This window comes from Phasianus colchicus, chromosome 1 (genome assembly GCF_987193195.1).
Source record: "Phasianus colchicus chromosome 1, bPhaCol1.hap1.1, whole genome shotgun sequence".
In the NCBI taxonomy this organism is placed as follows: Eukaryota; Metazoa; Chordata; class Aves; order Galliformes; family Phasianidae; genus Phasianus; species Phasianus colchicus.
Genome location: NC_143436.1, coordinates 51,795,380 through 51,818,039, shown reverse-complemented (window position 1 = coordinate 51,818,039; position 22,660 = coordinate 51,795,380). Strand labels below are relative to the sequence as shown.

At 51.9% G+C, this 22,660-nt stretch overlaps 4 protein-coding genes across 6 annotated transcripts; 2 read left to right on the top strand and 2 right to left on the bottom strand.

The window, feature by feature from the left end:
• Positions 1 to 812: 812 nt before the first annotated feature.
• GCAT (glycine C-acetyltransferase) lies at positions 813 to 5,092 on the top strand. The gene is made up of 9 exons (XM_031600001.2): positions 813 to 1,053; positions 1,136 to 1,266; positions 1,460 to 1,561; positions 1,968 to 2,114; positions 2,728 to 2,882; positions 3,834 to 3,916; positions 4,207 to 4,378; positions 4,503 to 4,624; positions 4,757 to 5,092. Exons 1-9 carry the CDS (start codon positions 858 to 860, stop codon positions 4,906 to 4,908), a joined length of 1,260 nt encoding a protein of 419 aa, XP_031455861.2. The 5' UTR covers positions 813 to 857; the 3' UTR covers positions 4,909 to 5,092.
• Positions 5,093 to 6,866: 1,774 nt separating this feature from the next.
• Positions 6,867 to 7,586, bottom strand: LOC116233327 (noggin-1-like). The gene has a single exon (XM_031600143.2). The coding sequence runs from the start codon at positions 7,584 to 7,586 to the stop codon at positions 6,867 to 6,869; it is 720 nt and encodes a 239-aa protein (XP_031456003.2).
• On the top strand, positions 7,405 to 13,315 carry GALR3 (galanin receptor 3). The gene is made up of 4 exons (XM_090142459.1): positions 7,405 to 8,880; positions 9,391 to 9,472; positions 10,127 to 10,500; positions 11,110 to 13,315. Exons 1-4 carry the CDS (start codon positions 8,597 to 8,599, stop codon positions 11,972 to 11,974), a joined length of 1,605 nt encoding a protein of 534 aa, XP_089998585.1. The 5' UTR covers positions 7,405 to 8,596; the 3' UTR covers positions 11,975 to 13,315.
• Positions 13,316 to 16,463: 3,148 nt separating this feature from the next.
• ANKRD54 (ankyrin repeat domain 54) lies at positions 16,464 to 22,537 on the bottom strand. 3 transcript variants are annotated; one of them, XM_031600147.2, is made up of 8 exons: positions 22,261 to 22,533; positions 22,050 to 22,097; positions 21,006 to 21,104; positions 20,701 to 20,772; positions 20,265 to 20,312; positions 20,017 to 20,141; positions 19,060 to 19,167; positions 16,464 to 18,514 (listed from the first exon to the last, which is right to left on the bottom strand). In XM_031600147.2, the coding sequence occupies exons 1-8, from the start codon at positions 22,481 to 22,483 to the stop codon at positions 18,443 to 18,445; spliced, it is 795 nt and encodes a 264-aa protein (XP_031456007.1). In that variant the 5' UTR covers positions 22,484 to 22,533; the 3' UTR covers positions 16,464 to 18,442. The 3 variants fall into 3 exon arrangements, with proteins under 3 accessions (XP_031456007.1, XP_031456008.2, XP_089998546.1); XM_031600148.2 differs by having other exon boundaries at positions 21,006 to 21,099; positions 22,261 to 22,352; XM_090142420.1 differs by lacking the exon at positions 20,701 to 20,772 and having other exon boundaries at positions 22,261 to 22,537.
• Positions 22,538 to 22,660: the final 123 nt, after the last annotated feature.

Genomic DNA, 22,660 nt, shown 5'->3' with positions numbered 1-22,660 from the left:
AGGGTCCTAAAACATTCTGCCCATAGGACCTCCAGCCAGCTACAGTGGAGTGTAGAGGAGCCCAATCCAGTTGGGATCCTGGTGTCTAAACCCATTGGGTCACAAATCCCTTTGACCAAAAGACACTAGGATTCCTCAAACTTGGATATATCTGGCAGGTCCTAAACCTCTCAGACTAAAGGTTTCACAGTCATCTCAAGTGGTTACACACAAACCCGTTGGGCTAAATCCTACAGGCTGTATCATTTCATTGACCCTTGTGCCGAGCACCCCTGAACCTCTTGGATGCAAGGAGCCATGTCACCAATGAGGACACCAATTCACACAGATGGGAACACTCTTCGGCTTCTTGAGCCTCAGTCCATTATGTCCCTTTGTTCCAAAATCCCTTTGGCTCTGGCACATAATTCCCTGGGCTGCTTGTTCCTAAATCCCTTCAGTTCCTAAAGCATATGGATAGTCTTCACCCAAATTTGGACTTGTGGATTCCAGCTCACCCTCGGGCCAGAGCCTCCCTCCATTTCATTCAAAGACCTCAACACCTCCCAAAGGAGGTTCCCCAGCCCTTTCAGCCAGACATCCAAAATTTTCTCTTCTCTAGAATCCAAACCCCAAAGCTAAGAAGAAACACCTCCCAAAGGTGCCAGGTGTCCCCCGGCAGGCTTCAGCACAGAGCCGCTCGGCTGGGTCCTAGCGCCGCACAGCCAAGTCCTAGTGCAGCGCCGCAAGGTCCTAGGGCCCACCTCAGGAGCGTTGCCCCTTTAAGGGAGGAGCTGCGCGGATGGGCGTGGCCGCAGCGCGCCTTCTCATTGGCCGGCGGGTCACCGCCCCTTGGCGCGGCGTGGCGCGGTGCAGCGATGTGGCGCGGAGCTGCGGTGCGTGCGGTGCGGGGTACCGGGAGTTCGCGGGCCGCTTCGGGGGCGGCGGCGGCGCAGCTCCGGCGATGGCTGGAGGGAGAGCTAGAGGGGATCCGCGGTGCCGGCACCTGGAAGAGCGAGAGAGTCATCGCCTCCCGCCAGGGCCCGCATCTCCGGCTTGCGGGTGGTGGAGCCGGTGCGTGCGGGACGGAGGGGGAGAAGCTTGGGGCGTATGCCTGGTTCGATCCCTGTGTCTCGGTGTCTGTGTCTGCCCGCAGGGATCCTCAACTTCTGCGCCAACAACTACCTGGGGCTCTCCAGCCACCCGCAGGTGATCCGTGCTGCCGTGCAGGCCCTGGAGGAGTTCGGTGCTGGGCTCAGCTCTGTTCGCTTCATCTGTGGCACGCAGGTACTGGGCACCTCTTGGCTTTAAAGCCGCTTGCTGTGTTTTTAAGGCCATGTTTCTGAGCACAATTAACCTCTCCCACACACACCTTTCCTGGATAATAGGTGGCTATTTTCTGCTGTCAGCAGCAGGCAAGCAGAAACTTGCTCAACCCGAGCAGCGATGCTTGCTTCGGTTACTTCTGTCCTCTCTTTAGAGCATACACAAGGACCTGGAGGAGAAAATCGCACGCTTCCACCAGCGGGAGGATGCCATTCTCTATGCCAGCTGCTTTGATGCCAACGCTGGCATCTTTGAGGTTCGGAGAGCTTCAATTATGCTGCACCAGGAGGAGGGGAGTGCATAGCTGATGAAACGGCCCTCAGTAAACCATAGGGAAAGATGGGGAGGGAAGTGGAAAATTTTGCAGAGGCAGCTGTAGTCAAAGGCAGCTTTGTCCTTTGCACTGGCAAAGGCTGTCAGGTTTTGGATGAAGGGACACCCTGGAGTTCATAGAATCATACAGTAGGTGGATTGGAAGGGTCCTTAAAGGCTCTCCAGTTGCAACCTCCTGCCACATGCAGGGCTGCCCACCAGCTCAGGCTGCCCAGGGCCCCATCCAACCTGACTTTGAATGCCTCCATGGATGGGGCACCACTGTTCTGGGCAGCTGTGCTTGTTTCTCTTCACCCTCAAAGCTGATTTGATCTGTTTGGCACGGGCAGGCTCTGCTGACCCCAGAGGATGCGGTGCTGTCAGATGAGCTGAACCATGCCTCCATCATCGATGGGATCCGCCTCTGTAAGGCCAACAAGTACCGTTACAAGCATATGGACATGCATGACTTGGAGGCCAAGCTGCAGGACGCACAGGTACCAGCGCTGTTCTCCATCCTATGGTGCATTTGGGCAGCCCTGAAAGATCTCAACCCTTTCCCATCCCATTGAATCATAGGATCATCAAGGTTGGAAAAGACCTCTAAGATCATCTAGTCCAAATATCAGCCTATCCCCAGCATGCCCACTAGCCATATCCTTCAGTGCCACATCCACAGTGTTCTGGAACACCTCCAGGGATGGTGACTGCACCACCTCCCTGGGCAGCCTGTGCCACTGCAGCGCCGCTCCTTCTGAGAAGAAATTTTTGCTAATATTCAGCCTGAACCTCCCCTGTCGCAACTTGAGGCTGTTACATCTCATCTTATCGCTGTTACCTGCGAGAAGAGACCAAACCTCCCACTTCTCTACAACCTCCTTTCAGGTCATTGTAGAGAACGAGAGAGTCATAGAGTTGTTGCTGCGCTCTTTTCTGTGATCAGGCAATGTGGGAAAGCAGCTGGCTTCTGCAACTGACATCTTGTTTGCAACTGCATCTTGGTTCGTTGTACCCACACTGTACATACAGCAGGTGGGGCTAGGGCTGTGTCTCAGCCTCCTTCACCAGTCCCAAGGTGACGTCCTTATAGCATGTGGTTCTCTCCCACAGAAACACCGCCTACGGCTGGTGGCCACCGACGGTGCCTTCTCCATGGATGGTGACATCGCGCCCCTGCGGGAGATCTGCCAGCTGGCCCAGAAGTATGATGCCTTAGTCTTCATTGATGAGTGCCATGCCACGGGCTTCCTGGGTCCCAACGGCCGGTAAGGAGCTGCTTCACCCTTCACTGCTATTAGAGATTCCCTCGGGTCTTGGGGGTTTTCTGTCATCACCTGGCACAGTTGTGTGTGCAATGTCTAGAGGGATTGAGAAGGGCTATTAAGTGCTTCACATGAGTTATAACCTTGTGTTGTTGATGCTGTTGACAAGAGAGCCAGTAGGGAGACAGAATGCCATACTCTGACCTGTCTTTTTGGGGTAGAGAATGCAAAGCAGGAGAGCATATTGGACACATCCTGTTGGTTCCACCAGCGTAGACCTTGATGTGGACACTGTGAAGCTGTGTGCATGTAGGGTAGTGCATTGGTGATGTGCAGAGCCAACCTCAAATACTGTTGGCTGCACTAACTGAAGCTGTTTCTCCTGGTATATTCAAGATATGGCACATCAGAGGCGTGTGCAAGTCCTACATTCAAGAATCACACTAGAGAGAGTGCACTATTGAGACTGTTCATAGAATCAGTAAGGTTGGAAATGATCACTAGGATCATCAACCATCAGTCCATCCCCACCGTGCCCAGTAACCATGTCCCTCAGTGTCACATCCACACGGTTCTGGAGCACCTCCAGGGATGGTGACCCTGCCACCTTCCTGGGGAGCCTGTGCCATTGCAGCACCACTTTTTCAGAGAAGAAATTTTTCCTAAAATCCAACCTGAACCTCCCCTAACACAACTTGAGGCCATTACCTCTCATCCTAAAAATTTGTGGGAACTTTGTGCACTCTTCCCCTGGAAGAGATGATGAACCCCATCCTGGGTCTTAGCCTCTCTGCAGGTGAGAGGAAAGGCAATGCTTGGGCTGAAAGAGCGCAGTGAAGCGTTTCTCTTTTACCAGAAGGGGGATGCCAGATACCTGGCTTCCTCTTGAGGAAAAAAGCAGCATCACAGGTGCATACTGGCATGGTTGATGATGTGACATTCCCTTTTCTGCAGGGGTACCGATGAGCTCCTGGGAGTGATGGACAAGGTCACCATCGTCAACTCTACCCTGGGAAAAGCTCTTGGAGGAGCTGCAGGTGAAGTCATTTCCATGTCTGAGGCCCTCCATGCCCTAAAGAGTTCCAGTTTATGCTCTCCTTTTCCTACTCATGGCATCAGGCTCAGTCTAGGACTCTGCCACATGGCCAACAGAGGTCCTGCTGAGTTGCTCTTGAGGTCAAGGTGGACACTCTTAGTAAAAGACATCGGCTGTGATTTTTTTTTAGGCCTGATCCGTGATAAAATTTCTTCTGTAGGGAACAAGTTGCTCACTCTGAACAGGTCACCCTGGGGCTGCCTTACCCATTTCCCTTTCCTCCCTCTGCAGGTGGGTACACAACAGGCCCCAAACCTCTCATCGATTTGCTTCGCCAGCGCTCCCGCCCCTACCTCTTCTCCAACAGCCTGCCCCCCGCTGTGGTGGGCTGTGCCTCCAAGGCCCTGGACCTGCTCATGGAGAGCAATGCCATCGCACAATCCATGGCTGCCAAGACTCAACGGTGAGGGGCCACGCTTCTGCTCACCTCCTCCTTGTGTGCCCGTGTCGTGTCAGAGGGGAGATTTAGAATCACACCCGGCCCTCAGTGGCCTGGGTTTTACTCATCCCCTCATTTCACTCACCAGGTTCAGGAGCAAGATGACGGCAGCTGGCTTCACCATCTCAGGAAAGGACCACCCTATTTGCCCTGTCATGCTGGGGGATGCCCGTCTGGCTGCGGTGATGGCTGAGGACATGCTGAGCAGAGGTGAGTGAGGCAGGGAGCTATGCGCGATGGCATGTAACACTGGAACAGGGAGCCAGAAGCCTTTCTGTCACCCATTGTCACCTCAGTTTTCCCTCCTGGCCAGCTCCAGCTCTCCATGCTTTTCCTCTCCAGGCATTTACGTCATTGGCTTCAGCTATCCTGTGGTTCCCAAGGGCAAAGCCCGCATCCGGGTCCAAATCTCAGCCGTGCATAGTGATGAGGACATCGACCGCTGTGTGGAAGCCTTCATCGAGGTGGGACAGAAACATGGAGCACTGCCTTGAGGGGCTGTCAGACTCATCCCCTAGTGCCCTTCTGCCCACCTCCGAGACAAGTGCCTATGCCTGGGAGGCCTGAGTGGCACGCTGCTCAACATAGGACCCTGAGGCACTGCAACCTGCGGGAGGCTCTGGCTGTTGCACTGTGCTGGCAGCATCACCTGTAGCATTAAAGACTTCCTGCAGTGCAGTGAGTAGTTGTATGGCTCTTGCATTCTCATCCAGGAGTTACTTTCACTTTCTGTTCTCTTGTTCTATTAGGTGTCTGCTATGTAGCCTCAGTCAGGGCACTGAAATGCTCCTCTCCCCTTCTGCAGGTTGAAATGTGATGCTGCTGGTCTGCCTGAGGTTATCTGGTTCCTCAGTGCCCATCCTGCAGGTCCCAAAATGTGACCCCACAGTAATTCCCCACCAGGAGTGTGCAGGAGAATTTCTAAGGTTATGCATCAGCCTTTGGCTACCCATGCCACCAGCAGCCAATTTGGGAGAGAGCAAAGACTTGCTTGCTCGGTGCTCTGGCATAGCCCTTATGCTCTGCCCACTGCCCTCACAACAGAATCATTTGAATTGGAAGGACCCTTAAAAGCCATCTGGTTCAACTCCCCTGCAATGAACAGGGCCATTTACAGCTAGGTGAGGGTGCTCAGAGCCCCTCCAGCCTGACCATGGGGTTCTTACCCTGGGATCTGGTTCTTACATGCCATAGCCCAGCAGCTGGCCATGAGGGTTTAAATTTGAGGCCAGAAACAGAGCAGGTGACAGAAACCTGTAATTCCCCTCCATTGTGCACAATTTTCATGCAGCAGAGAACACACAGACAGCTGACAGCTCTGGATTTGTTTCTCCAAGTTGTGCTGGAGTGGTGGTGATTTAGTGCTCATGCAGGCACGCATGGCTCCTGGGCATCTTAGCATGGCTTTATTTGAATCAAAATGTGTGTTCTTCTATCTGTCCCCATGCTGATCTGAGTGTGATGCAGGGTGTGTCCGTATCTGACTCAAACCAGAGCAATGATTATATGGCTGAAGGAGATGGTATGGAGACCAGGGTCCATCTGCAGAATAAGCTGCATCAAGTTAGTCTCCGTGGCCATGCAAAAATGGGAGATAAGCTCCTGTTTTTAAAAGTGACTGCACTAAGAGCTCAAGGGAATGTTTGTTTGGCCTCTCTTGCTGCATCAAGGCCAGGCTCTGCAGCAGACTGCACAGCACCAGGAGCCGCAGCGCCAGGAAGGCACATGGGTCAGGCTGGAAATGAATAGCACAGCCGTCACCAACTGCAGGAGGTGTGGTAGTGCTTTGTTCCCAGGCAAACCCTCCAGCTTGTATTTCTTCAAGGCGTAGGGCTGGTTTGTGGTTCTTTATGGCTTTTAGACCAGAAAATGGAGGACTTTTTTTTTTCTCACTGGGACGCAGAGGTAAATGCTGCCTCTGCAGGCTGTTTCCTAGGATGATCCATTCCAGGTGGATCCACCCCTGTCCTGACTGCCACCCTTTGCACTACTGATATGGGGTAGATGTAGGTCCCCCATCACTCCTGTTGTACATTAAGATATCGGACCACGCCATCCCACTCTCAGATGCACATGGACACTTCCAGCCCTGGGTTCACACCTCCACCCACCCTCACTGTGCCACCACAGCCCAGTCCCAAGCCTGCCCCTCTTCCAACCCACCACGGTGACCACCCCGAGGTTCAACCCACCTCTCCCCGTGGCTTTGTTGCACCTCAGCTCTGCTCCCACAGACGTGTATGGTCACAGATACGGGCTGACGGTTGGACTCGATGATCTCAGTGGTCTTTCCAATCTGAATGATTCTATGATTCTCGCACCTGCACCACCCCATCTTGAACCAAGCCCCGCTGGGATCCACATGCAGCCAAATCCACCCCACATCCTTCTCCGCAATCAAACACCCATAAGAGGCCCGCTTGGCTTTCAGCCCTTTATTTCTCCACCCCCCTCAGCGGCAGGAGCACTTGCAGGCCACCACCACAGGATAGGGGATCTGCCGCCAGGCACAGTGCAGGGGTCCGGGTGGCCGGGCAGCCCAGCAGTGCCAGGCCAGCAGCTTGAGGTGAGCGAGCTGGGCTGGATGACAGGCCATGCCTGGGGGCCACGAGCAGGCCGGAGGGCCGGTCCTGCAGGCGGTGTGCCGCACCCAGCGGGGCCAGAAGACAGGCCCCAGGTCCACCCATGTGGAGGTGAGACGGCACGAGGCTCTCTCCACCAGCCAGCGCCGCAGGGGCCGCGCCATGTCGGGGGGCAGCTCGGGGGGCAGCTCCATCCCCTCCACCTCCCTCCACAGCTTGCGGCGGTACCGCCCGCCTCCCTCCACCAGCTCCCGGCTCATGGTTTCCAGATCCTCCTTGGCGCTGAGGTTGCGGCCTAACGGCTCTTCGGACGACATCCAGAAGGGGTCAAAGGCTGGGCCCAGCAGCCGGCGCAGTCGGCCGGGCCGCAGGTGGCGAGGCTTGGGAGCGTAGCGGTAATCCTCGGGGGAGAGCGAGAGGCTGTAGGGTCGCACCGGGGCCGAGGGGCGGCTGCGCAGCAGATGGGCAGTAGGGTCAGAGGTGCTGAACGGCAGTGGCAGCGGCTTCTGAGAGTCTTCCAGGCCGGTGGCACGCAGTGGCAGTGGCAGCAGGCAGAGGAATAGCAGGAGGCAGCAGCAGGGGCCCTGCATGGTGAGTGGTGCTGTGGGATGTGGCAGGCGGCCACGTGCCCTGGGTTATCGGCACGTCCCCAGCATGGCCTTCCCCTTTTCCTTGGTTGTGGATGATGATACCCGTCTGCCCGCCCGCCCGCTTGGGGATGCTTTGCTCCCTGCTGACATCAGCGGGTTGTGGAGCCTCCCACTAGAGCAAAGTGCAAGATGGGGCAGCAGGACCCCACTTCTGCCTCTTTTTTCCCCCCCATACTGCCACCTGTGCTGCCCCTGGGAGAACAGGCTGCCATGGAGGGAAAGAATCCAGTGCCTCCTTCTCCCCATCCTGCCCCGTGGCTGTGTTTGATGATGCACTCAGGACCTTCCCAGCGAAGGGGAGCTGACAGCTTTCGGGTCTTGCTGAGGCCATCCCCAGCACAGGGCAGTATCCCATCCCAGGAGGGTGGCTGGGCAGGGGTGGGAGGGCTGTGTGGGTTACAGTTGTTTCTTGTGAGCAGCATGGTTGTTTCTTGTCTGGACAGCCAGAGCACACGTTGTCCTAGGTAGTGATAACAAAGCTGGGTGTCTGGAGATGCCCTCACTGGACAGCCTGTCCCTCTCCAGGGAGGGAAATGCCAGTGAGAGGTCAGACCTTCTCTAGGCAAAGAACAAAGCCTGCTTCAACCTCCATCCCCAGGTCTGAGACTTAATCTGCTCTGTGCCACAGCACTTTTTGCCATGCTGCTAGAAATTAATTAACAGCTAAAAATAGCAACTATTTGCTCATTCTCCACAGGACTTAGACTCATATCCCAAGGATGAGGTAGGGGTCTGGCAGGCTGAGACATCCATGTTCCCTGGAAATGTAGGGAAACACATCTCAGAACATAGAGGTGGCAGATCTGTGGGATCCTGCCCACCTCCATCTCACATTCTCATTGTCCCCTCTTGGTGGAAGCAGCTGAACCCAGAGGAAGGCTGGGAAGAGAGGAGTTAACTCCAAACCCAACCTCAGGGAGAGGGGAAAAAAATAATACAGAGAGAGATCAATGGATCAGCAGCTAGAGCAGAGGGAGGGAAAAGGAGGGGAGAGGGAGAGAGAACGTGCAAGGAGCTGCAGAAGGAGAGAGCTGAGTGTGAGAGCGGAAAAAGGGAGCAAGGGGACAGGGGGATGCAGCAGAGTGTCAGGCTTGCTGACAGCTCTGCTAGAAGAAACTGTCAGTGTCCTACATCCTGCTGATGAAGGTGTGCCTCCTCCTCACTGCTGCTGCCCAGGCTTTTCTGGAGGTCTACCCAAAGCAAGTGGAGAAGCTACAGGCCTTTCCTTGCAAAGGTGAGTGCCAGTTTTCCAAGCCTCGGGATGAGCCCAGAGCTGCCCCAGCCCATGTGCAAAGGGTGTGCCCACAGGGAGACTACAGTCTTCTGCTTGTGCAAGATGGTCCCACAGGACCAAGACAGAGGAGCTGGGAACAGGGGGGAGTGAATAGCAGAGATGAGTTTTCAGTGCTGCATAGAACGTGCTGGGAAAAAGTGGCATGAGCAGAGAGATAGGGCAGTGTGGGTGAAAGAGCTTGCATGACCCAGAAAGAGTTAATTGCGTGTCAATTGTTGCTAGATAACCGTGCCTTTCCATCTTGACTGCTGCTCAGTGAAGGACAATTTGTTCTAATGAAAGAACAATAAGGAGAAGGCTCGTTAGGAGATATGGTGTTTGTGCTCCTTGTCTGTCTGTGGTGGTACGCAGTGCTGGAAGAAGTTTGGCCACAAATCACAGCACCCTGCTCCTTGAGTTTTTGAGATAAATCACTCCTTTGTTATGACTATTGTGCTGTGTTTTGGGCAGCTCCGAGATCTGCTCCCCACCTACTCTCATGTCACAGGGAGAGATGAAGAGCTGCACAAAGAACAGAGATCAACTGGAGAATGTGAGTGAGTACTGATAGTGACCAGGGACAAGATAGGACCCAACAGCCAAATCCCCCTTGCCTGCACCATCCATAAGGTTAACAAAGCCTCAAACAACCAAACAAAAAACCAAATACATCCCACCTGCTTTTCTCAGAGATCCTTTGAACTCCTGATTGAAAACACGTTAAATATGATACAGTACAGTGCAGGTTGTTTTCTCCACTTCCTACACTGCCAATTTAGCCACCACCATCCAGCCCATTACCTCCTATCAGCATCAAGATTACTGTCCTTAGTCACAGGTCCTCTGTGTAAAACAGCTGCTACAAGAGGAGGGAGGAGCAGTCACTTGTGGGATGGAGATGGCACACTTGTGAGCATGGCACAGTGCTTCTGCTGTAGAGTTCCTGATGCTGGAGATGTCTCAGCCCCATGTTCAGGGTGGCCATCCCTCCCAAACCCTCCTTCCCTATGTTCTTGCAGCCCTGGCTGAGCCCAGTAGAGCATCAGCTGGAATGAAGACTTGAGATCCCAGGGTTTAGCAGCATATTGTATGTAGGAAGAATTCAGGAGAGGCCAAGTGGTTGAGCAGGGGGTCTTCCAAGAGGGCTGAGAGGTCAGCAGACACTGTGGTGGGGATGTGAATCCAGACTGTCTCTCTCTATGCACAGAGTCCCACTGTCGGAGAGGGAGAGATGCCAGGGGGCTGGAATGCCTCCTCTGACAGCCCGGAACTGCCAGCTGCAGGGATCGTCGTGCCTGTCATCTTCTCCCTCATCTTTCTTCTGGGCACTGTGGGGAACGGACTGGTGCTGGCCGTGCTGCTACGGAATGGCCAAGTGAAGTACAACACCACCAACCTCTTCATCCTCAACCTGGCCGTGGCTGACCTCTGTTTCATCATTTGCTGTGTCCCCTTCCAAGCCACCATTTACACCCTGGATGGCTGGCTCTTTGGGGCCTTTGCCTGCAAGGCTGTGCATTTCCTAATCTACCTCACCATGTACGCCAGCAGCTTCACCTTGGCTACAGTCTCCATTGACAGGCAAGTGTCCTCTGTACATTGAGTCCCTCAGCTCAGGGACAATATGTTTGCCATCCTTGAGCTAAGAGATAAGAAAAAGTCCAGTCCCCACCCACCCTATTGGGTGCCTGTAAGGAGCAGGTTGGATCATCCCAGTGGCAGCAGGGATGCCAGGACCAGCAGATCTTTCCATTGTTACTCCATACCTCCCATACATTCTCCCAACTCCCAGCCAAGCTCTTGGTCTAGTTACCTGTCCTTTCTCTTCCTTACTTGGGCATAAGGTTTGTAGGCATGCATTCAGGCTTGTGTCTAGCCAAGAATGCCAAAGCCCCAGGAAAGCAATGCACCAGGGGAGAAACAGGTAGCTCTCTGTGTCCTATTTTGGTCCTCCTCCCTGACTCAAGATGCATGTTCCTGAGCTAGCACAGCAATGTGAGCAGCGGAGATCCCAGATCCCATGTTGGGATGACCCCATTCTCACCATAATCCTCCTTCCCAAGAGGTGAGGAAGAGGAAAGATTGGTGGCTGCATGGGAATGGGTACACAGATGGCAGCTTCATAAGGCAGGAGGGCAATGAGACATCTCACCCACATCGTGTTTGATCTCTCCTTCCCCTCTCCACCAGGTACCTGGCCATTCGCTATCCACTGAAGTCCCGGGATCTCCGCACTACCCAAAATGCAGGAGTGGCCATTGTAGTGATTTGGTTGCTATCACTACTCTTTGCAGGGCCTTACCTCAGTTACTACCAGATTGTCCATTACCATGGGGTGCCCATCTGCGTCCCTGTCTGGGAGGACCAACGCCGAAAGATTCTGGACATCCTTACATTTGTAGTTGGATACCTCTTACCCGTGACTGTAGTGAGTCTGGCATACGCCAGGACCATCAAGTTCCTGTGGACTTCAGTAGACCCCATAGAGAGGATCTCAGAGTCCCGGAAGGCCAAGCGTAAGGTCACCAAGATGATTGTAGCTGTGGCCATCCTGTTCTGCCTCTGCTGGCTTCCACATCATCTGGTTATTCTGTGCTTCTGGTTTGGCCACTTCCCTTTCAACCGAGTCACTTACGCCTGCCGCCTGGCTTCCCACTGCCTTTCATATGCCAATTCCTGCCTCAACCCTATCGTCTATGCGCTCGTCTCCAAGCATTTCCGAAAGCGTTTCAAGCAGGTCTTCACCTGCCTCTTCTTCCAGAACAAGAACAGGAAGAAGAAAACTGGAAATAAAGTTCATATGGTCACTGTGGGCAAAGGTTTCACTAACAGCACTGGGGGCTTCTATAGAGGCAACACTGAGCTGACTCAGGTCCCAAAGGAGAACGGTAGGAAGAGGAACCCTGAAGGCACCAACCATCCCAGAGCATGGACTCACCAGCTACAAGAAGTTCAGGAGTTGCTGGAGGAGGAAAGCTTGGTAACAGCTGGTCATCCCCTAGCCAAGACCCCTCCAAGAAAGCCTCAAGAGTGTCTGGCTGTTGATTACAAATGAGTAAATGCATCTCAGAATGGCACAATCCACCACATCAATGCAGAGCAGAGGGACATGTTAATGTGATGACATTCCTCATGGTCTGGGGGCAGTCCAAGTCCACCTCCCCTTCTCTGGCTCCTGCATCCAGATCAAAGAGGGCCATTGCACTTTACCACGCTGAGTCTGTGCCAACAGCTTGGTTATACAACCTCTGCAGAACTCACTGATCATACTTCAATGATACCACCATGCCACAGCAGGTGAAGAACTGAAGGGTTGTTGTGCCCTCCCTGTGTACCCATGGCTTCTCTGCATCTCAAAAGGGAAAGAACCATCAGTCCACTATCTTCCCCTGGCCCTGCCCTTCCAGAAAGTACTCAGTGCAGGAGGTTTCCTAGAGCTCTGCCTTGCTTAGCCTTTGATCTTGCAAGTAGATACTGCAGGACACTGTCCACTTCCTTGTGCTGCGTGCAGTTCTGAAATATTTCTTGGCGGTTATCCTCAGTTCTTCCTAAGCAACCCTCACAAATCCTCCTCCCACCATGTTGTTCCATCTGATTAATCTCTGTTTTATTTCTGTTCACCTTTTGCAAATTCCTGAAGGACCACTGCCTCCTCTTTGTTCTTTTGTAGAGTTTCATCCCTTCCTTCAGGGGCCGTTGCTCTCTGAGCGGTGATGTAATTCGGCAGTATTAGCCCTGTTTGTGTGCTTTACTGACTTGGCAAGATATTCTTTTCCATGAAATGAAAATCATGATTGCACTCGTGTGCACTTGGCTCAATCTAAATCCTCTCTGTTCTTTTCTGGGTGATGGACAGAGCTTCAAGGAGGGTGTAATGCCACCATCACTCAAAGGGCTGGAACATCTACCACAGCGTTCCTCACTGCAGGATTGCTGTGGGTCTGATGTCCTCCTCCTGGGAGCACAATTTCCCATTTGTTGTTCCTCATTGGCCTCCTTGTCTCGAACAGCTGTAGAAGAGCCTTTGGTTGCAGTAGCTGCTGAATGACCCCCTATAGTAGAGTGGAGTGTCTTTCCAAACCTGACCATGGGAAGAATGGGAATTGCTTTGGGAATGGGGGGGGGCAAGAAATAGGGTTCACAGAGGGTGCTGGAATTTCTCCCTTTTGTAACCTGAATAAACCCCAGCAATTTCCTTCTCCTGATAAGTCTGATGTGTGCTGAATGCAAACTCTGCCAGTGTAGTAGCATAGACTGCTGGAGGCTGTACAAGCTGGTTGGAGTCCTTCATGGGGACAAAAAGGGATGGTGAAATGGTAGGGCAGAGGGACAAGGAGCAGAAGGGAGGACAAGCAGGCACACAGCATGCATGTGCATGGACATAACCCTCCCAGCAAAGCCCTATGGGAGGGGATACAAGGAGCAAATGCTGCAGCAGACTCCAGGCTGTGGGAAATCCGCAGGGAGCACACTGCTCACTTCATAGCTAATTCATACAGAGGGAGTAATGCTGGGAGCCCCAGCTGGCAGAGAGGAACCATTTACTGCCAGCCCACTGCCAAATGCCTGTGCCAAATGCTAAATCACTGGAGGCAGTGCAGCTCAGTCAGCTCTGTCCTGAGCTGCACAGATACACTGTCCTTGCTTGCCCCCGTGCACAGTGGGACCTTTGGTAAGCAGCTGGAAGCTGCAGTGTCAGGTGAAGAGCTTACAGCCCTGCCCTTGTCCTTTGACACTCTCAGAGCTATGGGCACAATATGGAAGGGATGAGGGGACATGCAACAATGGGAACATGGCTTTGCAGAGCCCTGCTATGCACAAGCCATGCAGCAGATCTATAAGCTCTCCCTATCCTTCTTTTCTTGCCCTCCCCTACTTCTGCTTGCGTGAATCTTCCTTTATTGCTTGCTCTGCTCGCTTGTCAAATTCCCAGGTGATGTGGCATTTCAATATGTGCTGACACTGTAGCACAGCTCAGAAGCAAGGACACTCCTTTCCCCATGCTGCAGCTAACCTGGTTGATGCACTGGGGATTGTTTTTCTTTTCACACTCAAGCACTTGATGTTGTTTTCTGTACCTTGAACCTCCCACATCACTCGTTGTGCTGGAACACATGCATTGTTTCTAGAATTGTGACTGCATTTCACAGCCCAAAGCATTGGAGAAAGAAGGGAACAGCAGTTGAGAGTGGTGATGCTCTGACCTTGCTCCCTTCTAATAATGGGTGAAACCTAAATAACATGGGACAAAAAGGATGGGGGGAACCTGGGGAGAAGCCAAGTTCAGCACCTCTGCGAGATGTGGCCCCCATTCATTCATTCTGCCTGCGTCTAAGAGCCTGCATTTTTGGGGAGCACATGAGCAAGAGGCTTGATAGCCAAGAGAGAATTCCAGTCTGCCCAGTCACAACACGCATGCTCCAACTGGTCCAACAGCTTAAAGGCAGAGCAAAGAAAAGGTGTTATGTCCTTGATATAAAGCTGTCACTAATTAAGATTAAAGGAGCCCAAATGCTGTTCTCACACAGTCTCCCTTCCAGACTGATTAGCAATCAGCAGTCTCTGCTCCTAGCTTTTCAACTTAATTAATGATTACTTGTCATCGCTCAGACTGATGAGCTCAGCTTTAAACTTGCAGGGGCTGCCACATCTGGGACATGCTGAGCGTGGGGCAGCAGGGACTGAAGCAGAGAGGGCAGACCAACAGAAGAAGGAAAATGATGGTTGAAGAGCCTCTGGGTGAGCTATTTGCCCTGTCTCCTTTATCAGTTTCTTAATCAAAACTGGTGATTCTCCCACCTTGTCATCCACTGCCTGGGGTTGCTCTCCCACGCTGCCTGGGTGCAGTGTACAAAGAAAGCATCTTTACTGTCTGTACCTTTCCATGACGGAGGAGATGAAATCCATCTCACTCATTGAACAAGCGGAGGAAGCAGATGAAAGGCTGGAAGGTTTGCAGGGATGCTTCATGGGGCTTCCTTAGCAGCACAGAGGATAATTACTGTGATGGATTTGGAGTCTGCTAGAAAGGCAAAAGTGAAGTGTTCACTTAATGGAGTTCAGATGTTGGTTTGATACCCTGGAGCTTAATTATCTCAACTGCTGAAGACTGAAAGGCAAAAGATTCTTGGTCTTTGTGCATACCGCAGCACACTTTGCATTCACCGGCGTGGGTGAGCAGCTGCTGCAGAGAAAGACCTTTCACTTAACAACATTCATGACACTTTATTGGGAGGTTTGTACACAGCTATTGCTTCTGCTTGAAAGAGCCAGATCCTTATCCTGGCTGGTTTTGTCTGTGTCTTACAGCATGAGCACTCTGTGCAGGGTTGAGGGACTGGCGAGGTCACTGCTGGGTTCGGTGGCTGTGGGTACAGCGTGTCACTGCAGAGCTGTGTTGTGAATGAAGAGGGAAACAGAATGCATGTGGAGGACAGGCAGTGGTGAGCAAGGCCTTGGATCAAGTCCTGTCTGCCAGGGAACACTGGCACTGTGGCCCAGAGAGGGACCCAAAACACGGTGCTTAGCAGTGTAAGGCAAGGGAAAAGGGGAGGTTGGGCAAAGTGTAATGTCAACATAGCAGAGGGAAGACAGCAGCATTGTTTGCACTGTTACTGCAACAGACACCTCTGGAATAGACTGAAAGCAAGGGAAATATTCATTGCTGCCTGCTGCACCCCTGCCTTTCCACTCCAAGCGTACAGTCAAGAGCAGTCATGGAAAAACTCCAGCACCAGGCAAACAAAGACTTGAAGAGTTGTGGACAGAAATGTCCTGAGCACTCAAGCTAAAAGCTTAGCTCTGAATCTCAGCTAAGTGTGTTCCTTGTTGCAACGAAAGCTTCCAGGCTGCATCTAGTTTGCAGACATCATCAGCAGCCAAGGCAACTGCAATGGTAAGAGCACCCCAGCCGCCTGCTCTTTGGCACCTTAATGGTCTCCTCAGCAACAAGGTTGTTGACTGCCAAGTGTACGTGGATATGAAGCTTAGACTGACGCAATGACAGAAAGACAGAACAGGACAGGCTGAACACAGGTCACCTGCTCCTCACCCAGGGACCACATTGCAAAGCCCCTGCCCAGATGTTAAGGGGTTGAGGTGCTGGGGAGGAACAGCTCTTCACAGTGCGGCCACTTTTCTGGGCACAGGGCAAGGCACGAGTGCAAACACTTTACCCCCACCAGCTCCACAGTTACACAGGAGAACAGACTGGGCAAGGCTGCTTTCCCTCTTCACAAAGCATGCCACCTCCCAGCTAGATGCAGTCCCCCCGACATTCTCTTTCCCTCTGTTTGTACAGTATCACAGCAACTAACTAGATTTTAAGTTTGGATTTCTTGGCTGTGGGAGCCGAGATCAGAAGGTGAGTCAGCAGCTGTGTACTCTGGTCTGCAAACAGGCTGGTGTTTGAATTCAAACCATTTTGTGTTGCCACTTCCAATTTCAGTACCACAATTGCGAGTAGCAGTTACTGAACCCAATGCTGTGCCCACGGCCTGAAACATCAGTAAAGAGGAATGAGCTGCTCTGAAAAGAGAGAACTGGACAGGGAGTTTAAAAAAGGCTGACAGGATTTTATTGAGGTGGGAAATATGAAAAGGTCAGATTGTCTCCCACCCCCTCACAATCCTTCCCACCCAGCACATCATAACAATGTACCAGCACTCACAGTGACAGCCCCAGCCAGCACAGCTTCCAGCACACCTAGAACAATGTGTATTTTGATAGCTTAGCTTTGAACAAGGAGACCCAGTGAGCCTTCTCCTTGCATAAGAAGCCAGATATTTGAAAACACATCTCTGAAGAACGCTGCAAACAGTGGCTGTTAATATGGTTCAGCTGAATCCTAAAGAATTGACATGATTCCTAGCTGTGGGGCGCATATCACTACCAGCATATCATGTCATTTAGGTGGGTGTGCAGGTGGGAACTGTGGCACATTTTCTTGTCATCCTGCTATCGCTCACACCCCATCTCCAAGATTTCACAGATCCCTGCTTCAAAGCAAAACTACCATGTCTTCATTACTAACCAGAGAGCAGCAAGGGAGATTCCCTGCATCCTTCATAGCTGCATTACTCTGGGCTCCCAGCAGAGGTCATTACTCATTCCTCAAGCTGAACTTCAGACCCTGGAGCTGCGCGTCTCCACAAGCAAGAAACACGACGGGCATCAGTCAGTTTGGTGCTGCTAAGGAGCCACAAATCCGCCTCCACCCAACCCAACGATGTGGGGCAACTTCTGTTGCTACTGGACCTCTGGCCTGAAACAGCCAGTAGTGGGGAACAGAAAAGTCACTTAGGATGATTTCTGTGGTTTTTTTCCCAAATAAAATCATAGAATCATAGAATCACCAAGGTTGGAAAAGATCTAAAGGATCATCCAGTCCAACCATTTACCTATTACCAATAGCTCCCACTAAACCATGTCCCTCAACACAACATCCAGTCTTTCCTTGAACACCCCCAGGGTCGGTAACTCCACCACCTCCCTGGGCAGTCCATTCCAGTGCCTGACCACCCTTTCTGAAAAGTAGTACTTCCTAATGTCCAGCTTGAATCTCTCCTGCTGTAGCTTGAAACCATTCCCTCTGGTCCTATCACTAATGACACGAGAGAAGAGGCCGACCCCCAGCTCACTACAACCTCCCTACAGGAAGTTATAGAGAGCAATGAGGTCTCCCCTGAGCCTCCTCTTTTCCAGGCTGAACATTCCCAGCTCCTTCAGCCTCTCCTCATATGGCCTGTGTTCCAGACCCCTCGCCAGCTTTGTTGCCCTCCTCTGAACACGTTCCAGGGCCTCAATGTAGATGTATGCCAAAAACTGCTCTAGGGTTAAGTCATTCCCTAACCCTCACTGTTGCATCAGGGTAGCTCTGATCTGATGCCTATCTGGGTATTCTTCACAAGTCTTTCACTCTGAGATTTAAGTATTGACTTTCAGCAGTGCTTCAAAAACGAGGCCCAGTGGAACCTGTTAGTCTGATTAAAAGCATTGTATCCCACACCTAACTGGCCAGATACTCTGCAGGCTCTAGGGAAGTTTAGGATTACGTGTTGGTGCATGCTTCTTAAGGCAGTATGTTTGTTCAGCTGCTACCACACAGAATTAAGGACATGTTATTCCTATAGTACAAAGCCTTCTGTTGTCCAAGATACCCACTTCCCACCCCCACCCCCCACATGCAGTTTAATACTGCAGTGGTGGCAAAAAATGCCTGTTGCAAGCAGATAGATCTGTGATGCTGGCAATTATCCATGGCATTAGCCACCAGCTGCACTGAACTGGAGTGCTAAGGAGAAGGCAGAATACCTCTGGTCTGGAAGGGCTACCCTATTCAGTGCCAGCCTATTATTATTTTTTCCCAAAAGTCTCAGCTGCGACACTCTCTTGTCCAAATCTTACTGCCTCCTCATGAGGCAACCATGGCAGCACCCTCAGGGCCTGCAATGTTTATTCAGAGATGTAGGCCTTCTTCTCTGAGGCTTCTCCTTCTGGATCACAGAGATGACTTGGAAGGCTGTTACCTCTTCTCCATCTGCATTTGCAGGCTGAGCGATGTGAAGCTGGCCAGGAGGTCTGTAACCTCGTCCACCTGTCAGAAGAATAGTTGGCCATCAGGCGCAGGAACACAGCTGCCCACCACCACAGAAGAAACACCCATGCAGCAAAGACTACTCTTCCACCAGTAATGCCCAAACTGAGCGTATGCTACAACTCCTCCTGGTTCCACAATCATGCTCAAAAAAGTCCTAATGTGAGGCAAAAGGAGCTTTTGCCCCTTCCTCAGGAAGCTGATGCTCAAACTCTACCTCAGGCAATACAATCAGCCCTGAAATAGAAGTGTGTTGACGCATTACCCAGAACTCAACAATGAGTACTTGTGCTACCTTCCGGCCTTAAAATGATTTTGCCCTCAGTCGATCTGATCTTCAACTTCTCTGCTGAGCTGCTAGGCACAGTAACACTTTCTGCATTTTGAATTCCAAACAAAGGAGTCATCATCTATCCTGGCTACTTCACCCAGCAACAACACATCCACAAGTGTCTTCAATGTCACCTTGTTTACGTAGCTGAATTCTCCCGAACACAGAAGTCACAGCAGAAATAGGTGAGTCACGGTAGCTCAGCACTACCTACCTGCTCCTTTGTGCTGGTCATCTGTAGCTTAGTGCAGAGGTCATCCAGCTGTTCCTTTTGCTCATGCCTCCCCAAACGGTCCAGATATTCCCGCAACATCTGGATAATCTGAAGCCATCAGGAACAAGAGGAAACATCAGACAGCAGCATCACACTGGGATGCTTTTAGGAAGAACAGCTAAACTGCCAAGCACAGACTTGATGCTGAGTACATGATCCATAGAAAAGGGCACATGTAAAGCACTAAAGGTTTTATCAGAGGCCAGGGAGTCACCAGAGCAGACCAGTTGTGATCTGTTTGTGTAGTTTTAGAACAGGAAAGAGAGACAAGCTCAGCTGAAGAAGTACAAAGTGTAGGCTTGCCAAGAAAGCACCAAGCTTTTCCTCATGGCCAGCTGTCTTCCCTCACTGTGAGGTGCAGGGACTTCCCACTCCTACAGGATCTGCTTGTGCACAAAGAATAAAAACCCTTATGGCTACTCTATGGCTTCTGAAGCGATGCCCACACCTCATGTATGTGAGGCAGCACTGTGACTGCTTTCCTCTTCCATGCCTCCACATATGAGAGCAGTGCAGACTGCACTGAGAATGCCTGACAAAATAGAGTCCCTGCTGAAATGTGTGTGCCACAGCTACAACCCCATGCTGTCCCTCTTCTGCCACAAGGCATCCATCTTACACGGTTGCTGAAGAAAAGAGCGTGTTCCATACAGCCTGAGAAGTAAGACATTCAATGCTTGGCTTACCACAGCCAAGAGATCACACAAAAATCAAGAGAAGTAGTTGAAAAAATCAACATATCTGAAAACAGAAGGAAAAAGCCAAACTTTCCCTGGATAAGCTAAAAGCCTAGAGACAGGTAATTAAAACAGCTGCTACATGATCCTTGACTGAAAGGGTACAGGAGACTGTCAGAAGCTGTAGAGCCTTACCAGAACATGGGATTGTTTCTTTTACCTGTTTCACTTCAAGCCGTACGGCCTCCAGGCTATGGGAGATTCCTTCCTGTAAGATGTTTAGCTTCGATTTAGCAAGGTGCAGCGGGGTTCTGCCAGCTCGATCCAAGGCATCGACTCTGGCCCCTGCAAATGCATGAGTAAGGGCAGAAAAGGAGGTCTGTCTTAAAGACTTGGTGTTCCTGGAGAATATTGACAGGGGCAGGGCAGGAAAGGGACAGGCAGTAATTGTTATAGAGGAAATGTTACCTCCGCGCAGCAGCGTGGTGATGACGGGAACATGGTTTGTGCAGGCAGCTGGGGAGGGAAAACACAGGACACACAGCTCAGAGGTACTAGCAAACAACAAAGGAGTTTCTGCTCAAGTGTGGAACTTGTCACTTCCCAAAAGGTTTTTTTGCCATAGGAAAGAGGAACAGCTCCACCGTTAAGCATAACCTCATGCTCAGGCCTGGGTACTTTTGCTAGAACACATCTCACACTTCTCAGGACTGGCAAAGGGAGGGAAATAGATTTTCTCTAACTCTGACCCTTAAGTCCTCATGAGGGGTAAAGGGAAAAAAATGCTAAGAATCATAAGTCCTTAAAGCTGGGGATGCAGTGTGATGCACAGGAAAAAGGAAGATGCAGAGGAAAAATAGAATGGTCACCTCATTTCTCCGCATGCAAAGCTTAGGCACCTTACCCAAGTGTAAGGGAGTGTTTCCCAGCCCATCTCTCTGATTTGGGTCAGCCCCGTGATCCAGAAGCAGTTGCACTGGAAGCAATAATGCAGAGCCATGTTAGCCCCTTCCCTCTGCCCCACTGACAGTACCTTACTGGTGTAAGAAGCTTCATTTGGCAGAGCACTGTTGACCCACAGGCCCATGTGGCAGCCAGCAGGCTGCAGAAGGGACGCGTCTGTTCAGCTTACACAGACAGCAAATGGAAAATAAAGAAAATCCTCTGAAATGGACAAGTTGGATGACCAGAGATCCCCTCCCCACTCACCAATGTGATCGTTGCCATTGCAGGAGGCAAAGTGCAGGGCTGTCCGGCCTTTGTCATCTGCAGCACAAGGGTCAGTTCCATCCTCCAGGAGTTGCTGCACTGACAGTGCCAAGGAGGAAAAGAATGCAGGTAAGTTGAAGGGACACCTGATCAGGAAGGGGTGATACTACCAGCTCTTCTGCAGATAAATACAGGCTCTGTCCATGGTCAGAGCTCACAAATGACTGCATCCATCAGTTCATGAAGCAAAGTATACTGTGAAGCTGGAGGGTACAGCATGACAGACAGCCTCCCATCCACCCCATCACCCCATCCTGAAATGTTAGGGGTTTCTACAACTCAGACCTGTTTCCAGTTGTTCACAACACGGTCTGATGACAGGCAAAAGAGGAACAATGACAGGGGGCAAACGACATATGGCAGTATTGCTGATGAATACTTAGTATCAAAACCCAACTGATTTACAGTACAGAGAAGTAAAGAGAGTCACAGAGAGGCCATGAATCACTATGAGAGGCTCTGATCTGTGTCACACCATGTCATTCATCACACAGGGTATGGCTTAGAATCACTGAACTGCAGAGTATCCTGAGTTAGAAGGGATCTAGAAGGATCATCGAGTTCAACTCCTGGTTCCACACAGAAGACCACCCAAAAATCAGACCATATGTCTAAGATCAGACAGGCTTGGATCATCGCTTTTCCATTTTGCCACAAGACTATTTTCCTACTGCTGACAAGTGGCAAAAGTTACATACCGAAAAGCTGGAGTAATAGCAGGTTGTTAATTTAGCCTAAGGCAGCTGGACAATCAGCACTATGAGCCCAATACAGTGAAAAAAATCAATATTACAAACAGCCTCACTCTGCTCAGAGAATGGAACAAAAGGCTCAAGAAAAGCAACTTCTAGATCTGCAGCGTCTAAAGCATGATTTCTGCAGACTATCTGCACCTTCCTCCTCCCTGCCCTCTGCTGAAACAAAGAGCTTTGACAAACTGCCCTTCCAGGAAGTGGCCCCATGTCAGGTTGGCAGAATTCTCACCTGTATCCAGGTCATTGCCATTGGCAGCCTCACGCAGCCTCTTCAGAGCTGTGGAGGAAAGAAAGCCATTACTGGGAAGCACGGAGGAGGAAGGGGATGGGGACAGGGAAGGGGACAGGGGACAGGAAAGGGGAGGGTGGAGGGGAGGGGGAAAGAAGGGGAGATGGATGGAAGGGGACAGGGATGGAAGGGGAAAACCGCTCCCGCTCACTGTGGCTCTCTTTGCCCGTAGGCCCCAGGCGGCGGTGGAGGCGGGCGGCCCTGCGCAGGCGGCGGGCCGGGATCTTGCCGGCTGGCTCCTCTCGCTGCCACAGGACGTGCAGGTAGCCGAGGGGAGCTCCCGCCGCCCCTCCGAGCGCCATCCCGGCTCCCAGAGCCGGTTCCGACTCCGTCCCCGCCGCGGACTCAGCTGCAGCCCCGCCACCGCCCTCCATTCCCTCACGGGCCGGTCCGAGCCGGGGCGCACAGGGTGCGAGGAGAAGGGCGGGAAGGGTCGTCGCTATAGCAACGGTTCTCTCGACCAATCAGAGCCTCCTCGACTCAGCGGATGCAACCAATGGGATGAAAAGGAGACGAGAAAAGAGGCGGTGCCTAGGGTGCGTTGACGGGCA

What these genes read in the sequence shown, in the direction of transcription:
- ANKRD54 (XM_031600147.2), bottom strand. Translation starts at nt 22,483, where the DNA reads ATGGAGGGCGGTGGCGGGGCTGCAGCTGAGTCCGCGGCGGGGACGGAG. An exon ending in CACCACGCTGCTGCGCGGAG is followed by an intron (nt 20,142 to 20,264) that starts GTAACATTTCCT and finishes ATGCATTTGCAG; the next exon opens with GGGCCAGAGTCGATGCCTTG. An exon ending in TACGGCTTGAAGTGAAACAG is followed by an intron (nt 19,168 to 20,016) that starts GTAAAAGAAACA and finishes TGATGGCTTCAG; the next exon opens with ATTATCCAGATGTTGCGGGA.
- LOC116233327 (XM_031600143.2), bottom strand. Translation starts at nt 7,586, where the DNA reads ATGCAGGGCCCCTGCTGCTGCCTCCTGCTATTCCTCTGCCTGCTGCCA.
- GCAT (XM_031600001.2), top strand. Translation starts at nt 858, where the DNA reads ATGTGGCGCGGAGCTGCGGTGCGTGCGGTGCGGGGTACCGGGAGTTCG. An exon ending in TTCCTGGGTCCCAACGGCCG is followed by an intron (nt 2,883 to 3,833) that starts GTAAGGAGCTGC and finishes CCTTTTCTGCAG; the next exon opens with GGGTACCGATGAGCTCCTGG. An exon ending in TGAGGACATGCTGAGCAGAG is followed by an intron (nt 4,625 to 4,756) that starts GTGAGTGAGGCA and finishes TTTCCTCTCCAG; the next exon opens with GCATTTACGTCATTGGCTTC.
- GALR3 (XM_090142459.1), top strand. Translation starts at nt 8,597, where the DNA reads ATGGATCAGCAGCTAGAGCAGAGGGAGGGAAAAGGAGGGGAGAGGGAG. An exon ending in ACAGGCCTTTCCTTGCAAAG is followed by an intron (nt 8,881 to 9,390) that starts GTGAGTGCCAGT and finishes TGTTTTGGGCAG; the next exon opens with CTCCGAGATCTGCTCCCCAC. An exon ending in ACAGAGATCAACTGGAGAAT is followed by an intron (nt 9,473 to 10,126) that starts GTGAGTGAGTAC and finishes CTCTATGCACAG; the next exon opens with AGTCCCACTGTCGGAGAGGG.